Source organism: Argentina silus (genome assembly GCF_951799395.1).
Source record: "Argentina silus genome assembly, chromosome: 6".
Lineage (NCBI taxonomy): Eukaryota > Metazoa > Chordata > Actinopteri > Argentiniformes > Argentinidae > Argentina > Argentina silus.
Window position 1 is genome coordinate 8828015 of NC_139660.1, and position 16087 is coordinate 8844101.

The following is a 16087-nucleotide window of genomic DNA, read 5'->3' on the forward strand; positions in this document are numbered from 1 at the left end:
TTGTTGTACGTCGCTTTGGATAAAGGTGTCTGCTAAATGCCGTAAATGTACTTTGCATAGAAATGAAACAGAAAAAGGTTTTTGCCTTTAATGTAATTCTGTAATATATTTTTCCTTTGCATTTCCATCCCTCTGTCCTTTAATGTATAAGTAAATAAATAATCTTAAAATTAACTTGTGTACAGATATTGAAGACATGTGGGGCTACTGTGAACAAATTATACATGTATGTTAATCTACTTGGTCTGCAAATTTACTAAACCAAATTTGTTTTTCATTTAGTTGATAGACTTCACATATCAGTGACATATAATCCAAGAGTGTAGCAAACCATTATGGATCTAACCAAGTTCCTGACAAACACCATAAACTGTGTTATGTTTTTTCAACTTGTGGGGTAGAGAAAGGCACCATATCACTTCAAAATAAACCTTTAAAGTGTTAAGACTTAAAATGGAAACACAATGTGAAGATGCACACACTGAATTTGTCCTGAGCTCCTGCTAGGCAGTCTCCACAAATGGGTACAGAGAGCAGTTAGTGGCTGTAGAAGAACACTGTGTGACACAGATGACTGCCATTGGTGCTAGACTGGCTAGTGATGCCACTAGTAATCTTCCACCCCTTTGGCTTCCCGTCTGATACAGAGAAGAATCTTCCAGGTACTCCCAGCAAGCAAATCAATGCCCTCATCTTGCTCACAGAGACAGGATCTCAAACTCCTCGTCCTCAGAATCAAAGAACCGCTCCAGTCTGTCAGAGTCTGAGAAATCTAGGGGGTGTGGAAGAAGAAATTATACATATTTTCAACATAGTCACAAAATAACATCAATGTCTGATTTGTAGTCGAGAAATAGTAGAAGTAGTAAATCATAATATCAATATTCCCCTACATGATGTTGATTGGAATTCTTGATGTTTACCAGGAGTGAGGTTGAGCACATCTACACTGGCAAAGTGAGATGGTTGACAGTCTACCAGTTCAAACATTGGTAGGCCTCCTCTACTGCATGACAGCTGGAAAACAGGATAGATAGTCATAAGTGGACGTAGCATTCTGCCGCACCATAGGGCCCAATGCTCAGTAGAGCCTGGCTCAGTGATCCACAGCAAAAATAGCAGTTACAATACATCAACAATACAAAATCAAGTAACTGCTGCTCCTAAATTAATGTTCAAAGTGGTTGATTCAGCTTTTTCATTTTGCTATTGTGTTCCTTTTGTTTTGTTCATGTAGATATTTTTTACATGTTTTATTTCACCTTACTTTTATGAATGTTGTGCTGGTCTATATTTAAAAAAATACACTAAATGAATAAATATAAACATACCTTTCGGATACGCATACACCAGTCGTCAAAGTCATCCTCCGTTCTGCAGAAGAAACCCTGGTAAGCATCAGAAAACAGGACAGCTGTGGGATGTCTGGATTACTGCATTTAAACTTAAATATGACTTGTATGTTTCAGCCTAAACAATGAAAGTAGAGGTAGTCATTTAAATCATAATGTGATGGTTAGCAGAATGACCCTTTACGATCATTATGAGATATCTGTTAGGATAAGCAGATGTTGAGTATGGTTCCCCTTCAGCCCTCTTGGTGATCTTACCGCTGCAATGGAGGGGTCCAGCTCACAGATGTGCATGCGGCAGGGTGGGTGCTGACAGTGGTACGTGTCATCAGGGACCTGGCCATCCTCACACGGCTCCACCGCGGGCTGGGTGGTATGTGGGTCTAGGTAGATGAGCTCCTCCCCTGAGGTGAGTGAAAGGGATAAGGACATAATGAAAACAACCTCTACTTTGCAGTCACACAATTCAGAAGTGCCAATACACATGAGGTATCTGGCTGAGTTAGATGTTGTTTGATTCTTATTTCCAAACAATAACTCATAAAAATCATAAAATCATTCATATTCAGTATCATAGTATGTCAGGTTAGTGCACAGAACCTACCTACAAAGCCTATGAAGTAATGAGCACTGTTGGGTTTCCCACCGATTACACCCAGGGACTGAGGCAGCATGAAGCATTGCTGTGCACAGAGAAAAAGAAGAGGGGTCATAGTACCCTTGCAGTGTCTTAAAGGAGCAGGGCATAAGTCTGTTGGAAACCTGCCACCATGGAGAAATTCAGTTCGAAGTTCCAAAAAACAACATTCTCCCTAAAAAATAATATAACCCCCCGAAATGGACTTGCAGTATTGGTCATTAGTTATCGTGTTTCTCCTTGAGCGCACAATTCGAAGAGGCAGCCACCAGAGACAGAAAGGCGAAAATTGGTGAGTCCACTCGCCAAGAACACCCCTGGCCAGTAACAATATGTTTGTATACAAACTGAGTGTCAGGTAGAACACTCAATTTTAGAAAGCAATTGGACCCCCAAAAGATGGGACGATTCGTAAATTAAATATTTCATTCAAGTGAATATTTCATTCCCTGACCACTACCGATTACACTTTTAGAAAGCTCAAATGTTACATATTGCACCTTTAACAGATGTACATTTAGTGAAATTGTGCATCAGTTTGCTGTGGTTGAACATGCTTCTCTCTCAGTCACACCTTAAGGGTCTCAATGTAGGCCTCATTGATATCACTCAGGCCCAGCCTGAGGGGGATGAGCAATACTAAGGGCTTCCAGAGGGCTGTCTCCTCCTCAGCCAGGGCACAGGCACCCTCCAAGTAGCCATTGAGGCCCCGCATCCCCTCTGGCTCTGCACAGGCTGCTCCTCCAAAGTCCAGCCAAGGCATACACAGCCGTTCTGGGAAGAACAAATGAGAAGTCAGATACCAGCTCACTCATCCTCTGTTCATTGTGAGAGTGAGAGTTGCATCATCATTTATGTGTGAAATGTGCTACAGAAATAAAATGTGATTAATTTATTGATTGATTGATTACTGGTCTATAGGTGTTCCTGGGTCTGCTGGACTAGTAGACACTGACTAGAAGGATTATATTATGAGTAACAGAAAAATACCACCCTATTAGACCACCTCTGTCATAAATATTGTTGATACAAAGGTAATCATTTAGTACCATGACTGTGTACTCACTGATCTCCTCGATGACCACTGTGTTGTCCATAGCCACATGTACGGCCAAACGGCTCCAGGAGTCAAACACTGCTAGTTTCCTGGGGGGAAAAATGTACATAATATATCTTAAATATAACATGTGCATGTGACGGTGCTGTTACTCAGGGTGGGCCCCTGCTCATATTCCTTCTTAAGTGTGCAGTCATTCTCTTGAAACAAAGTCATGTGCCACTCTATGCACTTACTTTAGTACCTGTGCCACCGTGTTTGGTCCGTACCACTGACCTATGGACTTTCCCTCCCCAACTCCCATCTGGGCTGCAGCCAAAAATTAGAAACAAATATTATTAGTATGTACACTATAGCAATTTGTTTAATCACAAAGATTTTTTTGAATACGGTATGATTGAGTATACTGAAATGTGATAACATTGCAAATACAAATCAATATTTACCAATCTGATGTATGGAATAGTAGCTGTCTTTCTTGTCAATGAAAGCATTGAGAATACTGATGTACTCTTCTCTTTGTTTCTGGCCTCTGACCCATCTCCAGTCTGATTAACAAAAAATACCATTATCAATGCTGCTTGAAACAAGAACCTCATTGTATAGCCTACTTCAAGTACAACAGTGCAGTGAGAGATCTGTACCAGACAGTACTGGAGATCATTTGGTGCAGTACATTCAATGGGTGGCTTATATCTACAATGAGAGATACTAATGTTGAAGGGTACACTAATCTCATACAAAATCCCACCTGATTCACTGTTCAAGAGCAGATCAACATTTGTTTTGGCCATACCTCTGCCTAAATGCCTGCAGACCAGGGCCTCGCCTAGGATCATCTGCCCACATCGCAGCATGCAGCCCCAGCCTGTGTCAGATGTGGGACCTGTCCCTCCTGCAACAGATTTACATCTAATGTACACCTGCTGATCTAATTGGTGCATTCCAAATGTAGGGAAACTAAGGAAAAGTCTAACTGGGATCTTTAAGATGGCCCAACACTGTTGAGACAGTAAAGGGAGGTTTAAGGTTAGAAGATCCTTTTATTGAAACATATTGCAATTCATTACAGTTACGTTAAGCGTTAGGGTAGGTGTACAGTATGTTAGCCAATAGGTTAGGGTTGAGTTGACCCAAGGATCCCACCATATATGCTGCCATGTTACTATCCTGTGGATTGTAAGGTTTCCGCATAGTACTCACCAATTGGCTGGAAGTTTTTTCTGTATGTGAACCATAATCGTGAGGTAACATCCGACAGGATCTCATCCCTCTCTTAATAAACAAAGAGAGGGAATTAGCTATACATACAGTGCATGCAAAAGTGTCTGGAGTGCTACTGGTGGTGTGCTTTCAACTTTTGATAATGTTTACAATGATGACAATGGATTGCGCAATGTAGAAGATGTCATCATTTTCAAGCCCTGACATCAGTATAATTGAAACATTGTAGTGGGCCTGATTCTTTATTTCAGCTACCTGTTAGTGCGTTGAATTGTTTCCCCAAAATCCACACAGGTTCTGACGTCTCAGGAAAATCTTCAAACTCTCCAAAGCGAAGTGTGTCGTATGTGAGGGTAGCTGGGACAAGAGTAAACCACAATCAGAATGCTAGCCAAGCTACTAGGATGATTGCGACGCAGAATGACATTGCAAAACATTTAGCTAGCTAGCTGCCTGCCAATTTCTTCTACAGTTGCGGCTGGTGGCACTGACTCGGGAAACATTGCATTGGCGAAGGGCCGATCCATACTGATTTCTATCGAAGGATCCTCGGATGGCCCAGCTAGCTGGTCAAAGAAGACCCCTTACTAAGCTGGCTACCAGCTAGCAAAGTCAAGGGCAGAAATACAACGCAAAAAGCTTAAACTCAACTTGTATATCTAAGCATTAGTTAATTCTAAGGCATGCCTATTTACTTGATTTATTGTTAGTGCAATACTATAAGCTAGTTGCTTTTTCATAGCCAGGCCAGAAAGGCAAGTTGCTGTGTGTCATTTGACAGCTAGCTAGTTAGCTATTTCTGGACGCTTCCAAACATGCAATGCTCAACTAGTGTGTAGCCACAAATTGCACAACTGATTGGCACTTCATGTAAATAAGATATAAACATGGCTTTATTTTGTTTAGAGGCTCGCTAAAATACAAAAATGTTAGCAAATTGTTCCTTTTGGTGTCCTACCTGCATCCATCCCGACAGTTTTTCACCCTACCTATCTTGTTATTAGTTGTAGAGGATCCTCTTTGGCTGCATAGTGCAAAAATGGCCAATGGGAAATCAATGTTAGGGAAAATGCGTCATTGTGGAGGCAGGATTTACTTTTCAGTATCCAATAGAATTTTCTGTTTTGGGCGGACACTGATCATCCTGAACATCCTCCTAAATCTGTAGGAAGTACCGCTAGAAAGCACTGAATTAAAGTGATTTTGTACTGCGTAACACATACTATGAAGATCGGCGCAATTTAGTAGACCGTTTTGACGGTCACCAACAACCTCTCTGCGATCCGCCTATTTGGTGCACCAACTCGTCAACAGGAAGCTAAAGGGAATTTTGTCCAACGTGTCGCTGTCTCGTGACCGCTTGTTTACCTCAATGATGTATACATACACTCACCGAGCAATTATCTAATCAGCCAATCCGTGTGGCAGCAGCGCAATGCATACAATCCTGCAGATACGGGCCAGCAGCTTCAGGTAATATTCACATCAACCATCAGAATGGGGAAAAAATGTGATCTCAGTGATTTTGATCGTGGCCTGATTGTTGGTGCCAGACGGGCTGGTTTGAGTATTTCTAAAACTGCTGATCTCCTGGGATTTTCACGCACAACAGTCTCTAGAGTTTACTCAGAATGGTACAATGAAGAAAAAACATCCAGTGAGCGGCAGTTCTGCGGACGGAAACGCCTTGTTGATGAGAGAGGTCAACAAAGAATGGCCAGACTGGTTCAAGCTGACAGAAGGGCTACGGTAACTCAGATAACCTCTCTATACAATTGTGGTGAGCAGAAAAGCATCTCAGAATGCACAACGCGTCGAACCTTGAGGCGGATGGGCTACAACAGCCGAAGGCCACGTCGGGTTCCACTTCTGTCAGTGAAGAACAGAAAGCTGAGGCTGCAGTGGGCACAGGCTCACCAAAACTGGACAATTGAAGACTGGAAAAACGTAGCCTGGTCTGATGAATCTCGATTTCTGCTGAGGCACACAGATGGTATGGTCAGAATTTGGCGTCAACAGCATGAATCCATGGACCCAACCTGCCTTGTGTCAACAGTCCAAGCTGATGGAGGTGATGTAATGGTGTGGGGAATGTTTTCTTGGCACACTTTGGGCCCGTTAATACCAATCAATCATGGCTTGAATGCCACAGATTATTTGAGTATTGTAGCCGACCATGTGCATCCCTTCATGGCCACAATTTACCCATCTTCTAATGGCTACTTCCAGCATGAAAATGCACCATGTCACAAAGCAAAAGTCGTCTCGAACTGGTTTCATGAACATGACAATGAGTTCAGTGTTCTTCAGTGGCCTTCCCAGTCACCCGATCTGAATCCAATAGAACACCTTTGGAATGTGGTAGAACGGGAGATTCACAGCTTGAAAGTGCACCTGAAAAATCTGCAGGAATTGCGTGATGCAATCATGTCATCATGGGCCAGAATTTCAAAGGAATGTTTCCAACATCTTGTGGAATCAATGCCACGGAGAATTGAGGCTGTTTTGAGAGCAAAGGGAGGCCCTACCTAGTACTAATATAGTGTTCCTAATAAAGTCCTCTGTGATATATATTCCCTATATGTCTATTAGTTTACCTCCAGTTGAGCTCATTTTCAGAAGCCCTTATTTTCAACGACCAGAATGCAATTCTTGTTTTGTTTTTTTACACTCAATTTAAATAATTGGAGTGTAAAATTAGTTATTAATTCAAATAAAACTGGTTAATGCAGCTGCATTTTTACTTCTGGGTGTACAATGCAATTTCTCCGTCACAAATCAGGGAGACAAAGAATGATACCGAGTTAGTTTTCATAAAAATATAATGCACCATGCTTTGCCCATGAGCTTATAAAGCCTAGGGAAGGTGCTGAGATCACATGATTTTGTTTGCCTTTTCACTGGCAATGTTTTGAACATAGGCCAAGTGATTGTTAAATGAGCAGACAAAGTATACTCGCCACGTGAGATGTTATCACACATCTACGGTATAAATGTAATATCATACATCATAGATTTGGCCTGGCAATATCAGTTGCCAAGAGAAGACAAAGATTGACACAATTAAACAAACAAATGGGCTAACTTCATTAAAGTAGACCTATCCGATGGTTTCAACAAGTGGGATGCTGAGACCTGTATTATGATTTTTTATTTGTTTTGCATACAGATGTGTGGGTATAAGGCATAGCTCCAGAAGGGGCTTGTCAATGTTTAATTCTGTCAAAGAAACCATTTACACACTTTTATATTTCACATTTAAAACTTTATTTCTGAAGACACTCAGTGCTGCATGCCAAATATAACGTGTTATTCACAGAATAAAATGTACAGTATTTGAAAAATAAAATCTGTCAAAATGTCTGAATAGGTGATGGAGTCCTGTAGTCCCTCCCAGTGAAAGACAGGCATGCTGCTCTCTCTCACTCACACACACAATGTATAATCTCTCTAAAGGAATTTCTATTCAAACTGAAGAATTCAGAATGCTTTAAATTAGAATATCATATTTGTTCCTTTTCATTCATCAACTCAATTCATAGATCATCCACATAATGTAATCTCAGGTGTTCAGGTCATTCTTATTTTCTACCACTGGAGGCAGTATGACCCCTTGCAAAAAATAATTATTGTGATACTCTATCTAGGCACTGGGGGGCCATACCCTAATTTGAGATATGTGCACAAAACAAAAAGTCTAATGTTTCCATTGCTTCAAATTAAATATTTGTCCAGGAGTAATGAAAGCACATCTCAATCAAGGATACAACTCTCTATGAGGGGACCTGGTACATTACAGCTAGAATACCTGCAGGCTATATCACAATATATTACAATAAAAGCTAAATAAATATCCTAAAATGTGAAGCAAACAAGACAAGGCTAATTCACATTGATGCTCTTGGCCGTGTGCGTCTGTGAAGGCCTGGATGCTCATCAGTGGAGGCTCAGTGCAAATGTCTGCAGGTGTAAACATAAAAGCAGTGGTGGCTTCAGACGGAGGGTGGCTGTCCTCCGCTGGTGAAAAACTGTTTCGAATGTGGCCACAACCCTCACTTTTCCCGGAGCAGATAGAACACCATCGTCTTCAGGTAGTGTCCACAGGCACAGGCAGCAGACACCAGCCAATGAGAGCGGAAGCTGGGGTCAGTGTTCACCACACATTTTGTGATGTCAGCCTATGATGGAAGAGAGGAGGCAACATTTAGCTACAATTTCAATGGAACTGACATGGACTTTTGAGCAGAGATCAAAGTTTCAAATTCAGTTGAGAATGGCCAATTGTTTCTTGAGTGAGAAATTACTGTGAATCCCCTTAAATTTAAGTCATTTTAAAAATGTGAGTAGATATAGTTTGGAATTTTAGTTTAGGAACAAAAGGTGCTTTGTGCTCAAACATAGGAGAGGGGGTGCTGCCAGTGTCACAATTCACATTGGTATGTTAGCACTTAGGTCTATATTACTCATTAAAATTGCTTCCTAATCCAAATTATGTCCCTTTGACAAGGTACAAAGGAACAGTGGAGGAAATGCAGCTAGCCAGCAAGTATGCAACTTCACAGCCAAAGCCAACACTACAATCATAACGTCACACATTTCAATACACCACTTCTAACAATATAGGTCAAAGGTTTTAGAGGCAATAAAATCATAGTAAGTACATAGAAATTACTCAAGACTTTTGAATGATATGGAACTAGGTTTTCAAAATAATACATTTATCAAGATCAAAAATAGACATAACTGTAGTAATATAGTTTTATATTAAAACTAAGTACTGGTATCTGATAGTTCAGCATTTCCCTATCAATGTTGTGGTACATTTCTTTATCAGCTGCAAATTCCACATCAACATTTTGACCTTCATTTAAAGGAGGCTAATCCTCATGGTGATAAGGACACTGATCTGTAGCCTAATGTTTTGTCACACAAATTAAAGTTCAAAAAATAAAAAAAATAAAAATGACTGGAATTGCAATAAATAGGGCCCTCATTTGTCCCCTTGAGGTTGGTTGCACAATAATTGTCTCCCAGTTTGTGATGCCCCAGTAATCTGGAAGAGACTTGGGAACACTGGCATCAACATAGCCAGTGCAGAGGGGAGGGATTAGGAGGCATCGTTATCTTTAATTATGTTGCGTATTCCCTTCAAATGGGCCTTTTCGGCCTTGCAGTAGACCCTTTGTTCGCTTTTAAGCATTGCCAACAGAGCAGAACACACAGATTTAGACAGAGGCACCTTGCCAGGCCTCAAGCACCAATTGAGCGCCATGATTTCAGCAGATTATTATCAGATGTTCCCTTCACAAGACTATATAGAGACACATTCTTTTTTCCTTTTCTTCTTTGTTAAAGGGGTAATCTGGGATTCAAACCACAACAAAGCTGTCTCCCCGCCACTTATTTTGGTAAACAGCTAAGGGATGGGGCTGGAGAAATGTAGCTATAGATGAAATGACTGACAATGATCAAAATGATAATTCTAACCATGTTTTGCAGCTATACAGTGTTTGTTTACAAACAATGGAGTAAAACAATCTTATATTTTGGGTTATGATGGAGGTAAACAGTTGAACTAAGCTCATGAGGCATTTATAAGTTATATTCAAGAATCAATGGCTATATATATATATATCAGACATTTAAGTCCAAACATGGATGTACCAATCTCAAATTGTCCCTTAAAGCAGCAAAGGCTCAATTGAAATTCAGGGTGTTTACAGACACCTCTTTTTTTTGGAGATGGTCTTGAATTAATTGTGTTCACACTCATCTGGTAGTCTCATGTTTGCTCTAAGTGGACATTTTAGGGCTTTATGAGGCACGGTAAGGACAGACCTGAAAGATAGATATGGAAGGGGAAACTATGACCTGTATACTGCAGACTGTGAAATGAGGGCACTGTGAAATATATGATTGCTAAGATCTGAAACTGAGTGCAATCAAATATGCACAACATAAGCAAACACATACAGATGTCAAAGTCAGCCATGTAGACATAAGAGCCCTCTGCATGTGCAGACATAGGCTTGAGTACGAGTATTCAATCAGACTGTCGTCGAGGGTACTCATGTACCATTCAGAGAAGGTAAACCATGTCTATCCTCCCCTTATTCAAAACAAAGACTGGCAGCATAAGAGCACTGCCAATTCTCTGTCCCCTGACATGCATGTTCTGCTTTGCATTCAAGATCCCCCCCCCAACCACCATTATGGTATGACAGAGTAGTGTTCCTCTTACCCAACCCCCTCTCCTTTTCAGCCAGGACACCAGGCTCTTTCGTACAAACTCCCCCATACAGTCCACAATGGTGTGCACCATGGCTGGATGGCCTTGTCGCACGCAGTCCACTGCCAGAGCCCCCGCCACTGCATACAGAGACACAATCTTCCCCCACGTCACACCTGAGGAGAGACGGAGAGAAGCTAACATGACAACCACTCCTCCACCACTGCACACATAGCTTTACACACATAGTATAACTTACAGTGCAAGACAGAAATTATATAGTCATCATCATTTCTCAATCTACTCCTGCACAGCTATTCATTATAACAACATATATATTTACATAGGATTCTCAAGCAGGAGTGTGTCTGAGACATGAACACTGTTGACAATAAGGCTGAATGTCTATAATACTGTGTTGTACATATAAGTGTCTAGTGGTCCATTTTTGTAGTGAGTCATTTTTGTAAAATTAATGTTTTTATTTCTACGGTATTGTGTCTCATAACTCGAAATGAGTGGCCCTTAATGTTGTTCCACTGCATCTTTTCTTTGCACATATGGCAAAGTGTACACAATAATGTAATCTATTTTTATTAAATGCACTTGCACATGTCACACTTACTGTGTATTCTGTATTTTGGACCCTTTTGCAACTTGTAATTTATTGAAACATACTGTATCTTACCTTTACTTGCTATGTTACTTGCACTTGTGAGTGACACACAAGTAACCTTTTCTCTAACCTTTCTCTCTAATAAACTCCAACCCTAACTCTACATACAGTAAGGCAAAATCACAAACACAGAATTAAGCTATGAGTCTCCAATGTGACTTAAATCAAAGAAATTGCTAAATGCAGTAAATGCATGTCCAATGGGCTACATCTTTTGACTGACTTCCACCAGTTTAACGGTGCCAAATATATCCTAACCTCTTTCAATCTTTCAGAATCATCAAACTGTATAGCACTGGATAGCACGTGCCAACTGAGACATGCGTGACAGAGCCCAAGCAGTGGATTTATGGAGTCTGTGGGATCGGAGTATGCTTGAGGATCTGTATCTCTCTGTCAGCAGCTCTCTCATTTAAGGGGGAGCAGAGAGAGGAGTTGTATAACTGCAGCAGCAGCCAGGCATTCGGCCGACATGCCTATCTGCCCACGAACAAGAAAACACAGATACATCTGAAACAAGGCTTGCTCCAAAAGTGTTGCAATATTCCTTATTAGCTCAGACAGCAGTCATTTATTAAACTACAGTAAATGTTCTTGTTTTAAGTAAGGCTTTTATCTACCCTACCATTTATGGTCAGGTGTTTAGACTGTGAATAAATCCAAATTGAGACGGCCTCATTCCCAATTGGCCTGTAGAAATATAAGCTTTATAGAAGAGATATTTCATGGAAATAGTTGGACTGCGTAATGAAAATGTTTTCAACTGTCATTCCCTTATATACTATACTAGGGCCATCTTAATATAGCTAGACTATATGGTCACTTGTGTTCCACCTAAAAACAAAGAGATGCTTCAAGATTGAGGTCCCTCATATCTTACTGTACACCTGGTCAGATAAGAGGTGGAGGAAATTCATAGCTAATGGGGACATGCTGAATGGGTGAGAGTTTCCTGTACGGCTGGACTCCTGTGCATACCATGTAGTTTTATTAAATAGTAATCAACTGTTGCCCACGACTTCCTCTTCAGGAAGCTGGGCAGAATTACAGGTCTAGCTCTAGCTTGCTCAGCTGTCAATCTCACTCGTTCACTCAACCAAGTGATGAATGTTCAACTGCAAATGGATCGTGCATACACACACACGCACGCACGCACACACACACACACACACACTATGTTTTATCATTGTGCATGTCTTTTCTGTCAAATATTGTTCCCTGCTAAGACAAACATAGGTTGTATAGAGACTTTTGCTGATGGGGTAATGGTCCAGTTCTTATCAACTTTTTCTGCTGAACTTGATATCCATTTATGTCTACCACAAGGGAAACTAAAGTGGCAAAAAGTAAGGCTTTTCTAAAAGAGAAAGCCCTCTGCTCTGCTTTTCTGCCAACTAACAGGATGCCCAGATATTATCTTATTTTACCATCCTGTTATGGCCACTGTTAAACTGCAGATAGTTTACTAAAAAACATTGTACATATTTCAGACAAGACTTGATGTTTGCCATTGCCACTCCTTAATTGTCCTTGCTGTAGGATTGAGAATTGTTTTGCTTTACCCTGAGGAGAAAGCTTGTTAAAGTTCTTGGGTGAACTCCCTGGGTGGGGCCTTTCTTTATAACTGTTTATAATCAACTCTCACATGGGGACATTCTAGCCCAATATGGGCCATGAGTCTTCCCTCTATCAGTTCTGTTCTGAAAGGAGACCAGAGCAGCAGGAACCTTGAGGTAAGGTCTTCAATCGGCTCCTGGATGGCCAGTGTGTTTACATTAAAAAGTCCCTTATTGCTCTAAGAGCTCTCTCTCTTTCTCTCCCTCTGGAAATTCTTCTTGAAAATTAGTCACACTTCTCACCAACTTTAAATACCTTCATTGTGTTTGACTAATGTTATGCCATGTAGTTCCTCCTTTTTAAAACACACCTGAAACTAAAACGCCAAATATCCCCTGTGCTACCTTGGTTCTCCATTTAATATCTCCACGAATATTTGCCAGAATAGTACTGTACAAATATTGCACCAACAAACAAACAAAATCATGTGACAACCAATGGATTGTAACCAGTGTAATTGTCCAAATACAGTATTAATTACAGCTGCATTTTAAAGAAGAGTGTTGACTTACCAGTAGAGAATATTTCTGCAGCTACAGCCAGGAAGGCATCGGACACCACGCTCTCGGATGCCACTATGATATTAAGCTGACGTGCTACATTACGGTAAATGTTGGGGCGTAGGTATTCCAATTCATCACCTATAGGAAACACAAAACAATTAATGATTTCTACATGGTCACTTGTGCTGCAAGTATAAGCTCAGCATAATTCAATGAACTATAATTTGATGGTATCCAATAAGGCGCAGGTGCTGAGGTGTACCAGCAACTTAGACCTTGGCAGATCTTCCTAAAAAACAGTGTTTGGACCTATTCAGTGTTCCTTAATCCTGTTACCAGTGAAACCCTTTTTAAAAACGTTAGTGTAAAAGCTGCATACAGTAGGTAGGTACAGTGGTAGTGAACAGAACAGATTAAACAGTCAAATTGTCAGAAGACACTTGTTCTCCCATAGGTTACAGTACAAATCCCTAGTGTTAGTACTGGGCAGGATCAAATCCTGCACACTCTGATGTCGAAGATATCTGAAGAGAAGAGCAGTCATGTAGGCTACCCCTGTAGCCATATTCAGACGCTCTATTGTTGAAATTGTGAATAATGAACAACACAACCCACTCGGAGTGTGGGTTATAATGTAGACTCAAATAGTCTAAATATATGACTCCCTTACCTAACCAGAGGAGGACCGACGATACCTCTCCGAGCGTACCACCTGATGCGGAGAGTCCATGTTCAAGTTTGGACCACCCTATCCCTGCACGATTCAGTCTAGAGTGGATGTAGTCTCTGCATAACGCCTTTGCTTGTGACACCAGCTCCTTGTCGGTGGGAGAGCGGTCAAATACTTCCATCACTTCAGCCGCGAATACTGAGGAGCGGCGCAACATCTCCATGCCCCTCATAGGCGGTAGTTTATCACAAACAATCCGCCTGATCCGCGCCTCCAACTTGATCACCGTGTATGGTCGTCTACGTCAGTCAGCTAGTCTCTTCCCCCTCCCTCCGAGGGCGTTTCGGAAAGGATTTCCCTGTTAAAAAGACAACCTCAATTTAATTTCTCTCGTTATGCAACTCAAGTAGAATCCTATCATGGCTTGGTTAATAACGTCAATGTTTTTCAGAGGAAAAATGTGCAATGCGCGTGCATGCATTCTTCCCTCTCGTGCGGTGCGACGTACCAGACACTCTTCCAGGTATGCTACACCACCACAAACACATCTGCATGTTGACAACATAGTCAAGTAGCCTCGATAGTTATGCCAAACACTCGAACCAAATGAATGAATGAGAACGAAAGTGCGATGACAATTGGTATACAAATTGCAAATGTTAGATATCAAATTATCATCAATCACAATTAAACCGCCCCATTCTTACAATGTCATAAGATAGGCTCCTCTACAAACCTTTGCGAAGCCACGCTCAACGACTCAAATTTCTCAGAAGCGACACTTGCGCGTGTTTTCAATTGGGTGCGCGCTGATGGTTTCTAATTGCGCTAGGCTACTTATAAATATGTAACTGCAAACCCATAATTTGATCGAAGTGCCCCCCCGCTAATAAACTGTAATAAATAGGCTCATGTATCTTTATGAATAAACTTGGATGAAGTCTTCAGGACAGTTCCTAGCAAAAGCGCAAGCGCTTCCTTGATCATTGAAAGATGCGTTGTTGGCTGCCAGTCGAGTTTTCGAATCCTTCGTCACGCTCAGAAATGCACTGTACACACCGAGCAAAGTTTCCTTCTAAGGAAAGACTCTCATTCCGTTTGGACCAAAGGCGGAGAGAGAAAATAACATTGGATCGACGGAAGCCCCGCCTCCTCTCAAAAACGACATTCTATGTAATTTCCAAGGAGTTCCCTTCAACAAAGCGATAAGGGGCTAGGTAAACTGGTGAAATCTACCAGCTGTGAAATGTGCAATAACCACAAGTTGTCTGTTATCAAACAGCATAAAATTAATTATTGCAGCTGGTGACAGGCTGTTATTATGAAACATTTCCTTTTTCAGAGTGCCATGGAGCAGTTACAGACTAAACCCAGACCCCTTTCTCAACGATGAATGAGTGACAAGTGTAGGCTAGAAACCGACAGTAGGCTACTTACATCCAAATTGGTAGATATTTAGCTCCAAAATTGGGGTGCATTTACCAAGAAATACACTCACATATGCAACTCAATACCAGTTCTTCCAAGAATCTCCTACTGGAAACTCATGTGCCCACAGTACCATGCTAAGACATGCCTGATAATTATATCAGAGCTTTGCTCAATGAAAAACAGTTCACTGTGTTCCTTTATTAGACAGTGTCTCTCAATGATAATGTGTGTTGTAAAGTATTCTAATTCCCTGCAACAAGCTGCTCAATGTCAGTAAAAAATTAAGAGGAACATTTAAGAATACATTTTACATTTTAGTCATTTAGCAGATGCTCTTATCCAGAGGGACTTATTACAAGTACATTTGCCTAAAGTAGTGAAACAATTATACATCACAATCATCGCAAGCAAGACTTTCTATAATAATCAGTGCTAGAATACTATTACTATAATACTATTAACAAGACAACAACAAAACTAAGTTTGAGAACAGGTCCAAAAATACAGAATGTTGTGTGTCTAAAATGTACACAGCAGCTGTATTTTCAGCACAGTTTCCCTCTCTAACCTCAAATACCACTCTCGCCTTTCTCTTGCCTGAAACTGAATGTTATCTTTAAAGAGGAAGCTCTCTTGAGGTTTCACAGAACTGAATAGATAGCCTTTGTGGATTTATCAAATATCAACACAG

The 16087-nt window shown here is 40.9% G+C and overlaps 2 protein-coding genes across 6 annotated transcripts; both read right to left on the reverse strand.

Annotated features, from left to right (window-relative positions):
* Positions 1–74: 74 nt before the first annotated feature.
* On the reverse strand, positions 75–8304 carry atg4b (autophagy related 4B, cysteine peptidase). 5 transcript variants are annotated; one of them, XM_083671779.1, is made up of 13 exons: positions 6091–8304; positions 4526–4627; positions 4250–4321; positions 3843–3941; positions 3493–3594; positions 3283–3355; positions 3056–3135; positions 2564–2763; positions 1957–2035; positions 1611–1756; positions 1332–1388; positions 894–1017; positions 75–772 (listed from the first exon to the last, which is right to left on the reverse strand). In XM_083671779.1, the coding sequence occupies exons 4-13, from the start codon at positions 3901–3903 to the stop codon at positions 699–701; spliced, it is 996 nt and encodes a 331-aa protein (XP_083527905.1). In that variant the 5' UTR covers positions 3904–3941; positions 4250–4321; positions 4526–4627; positions 6091–8304; the 3' UTR covers positions 75–698. The 5 variants fall into 5 exon arrangements, with proteins under 5 accessions (XP_083527905.1, XP_083527904.1, XP_083527903.1 ...); XM_083671778.1 differs by lacking the exon at positions 6091–8304 and adding an exon at positions 5229–5295 and having other exon boundaries at positions 924–1017; XM_083671777.1 differs by lacking the exon at positions 6091–8304 and adding an exon at positions 5229–5295.
* On the reverse strand, positions 7514–14785 carry boka (BCL2 family apoptosis regulator BOK a). The gene is made up of 5 exons (XM_083671782.1): positions 14702–14785; positions 13966–14323; positions 13305–13433; positions 10512–10675; positions 7514–8448 (listed from the first exon to the last, which is right to left on the reverse strand). The coding sequence occupies exons 2-5, from the start codon at positions 14195–14197 to the stop codon at positions 8323–8325; spliced, it is 651 nt and encodes a 216-aa protein (XP_083527908.1). The 5' UTR covers positions 14198–14323; positions 14702–14785; the 3' UTR covers positions 7514–8322.
* Between the last annotated feature and the right edge of the window lie 1302 nt (positions 14786–16087).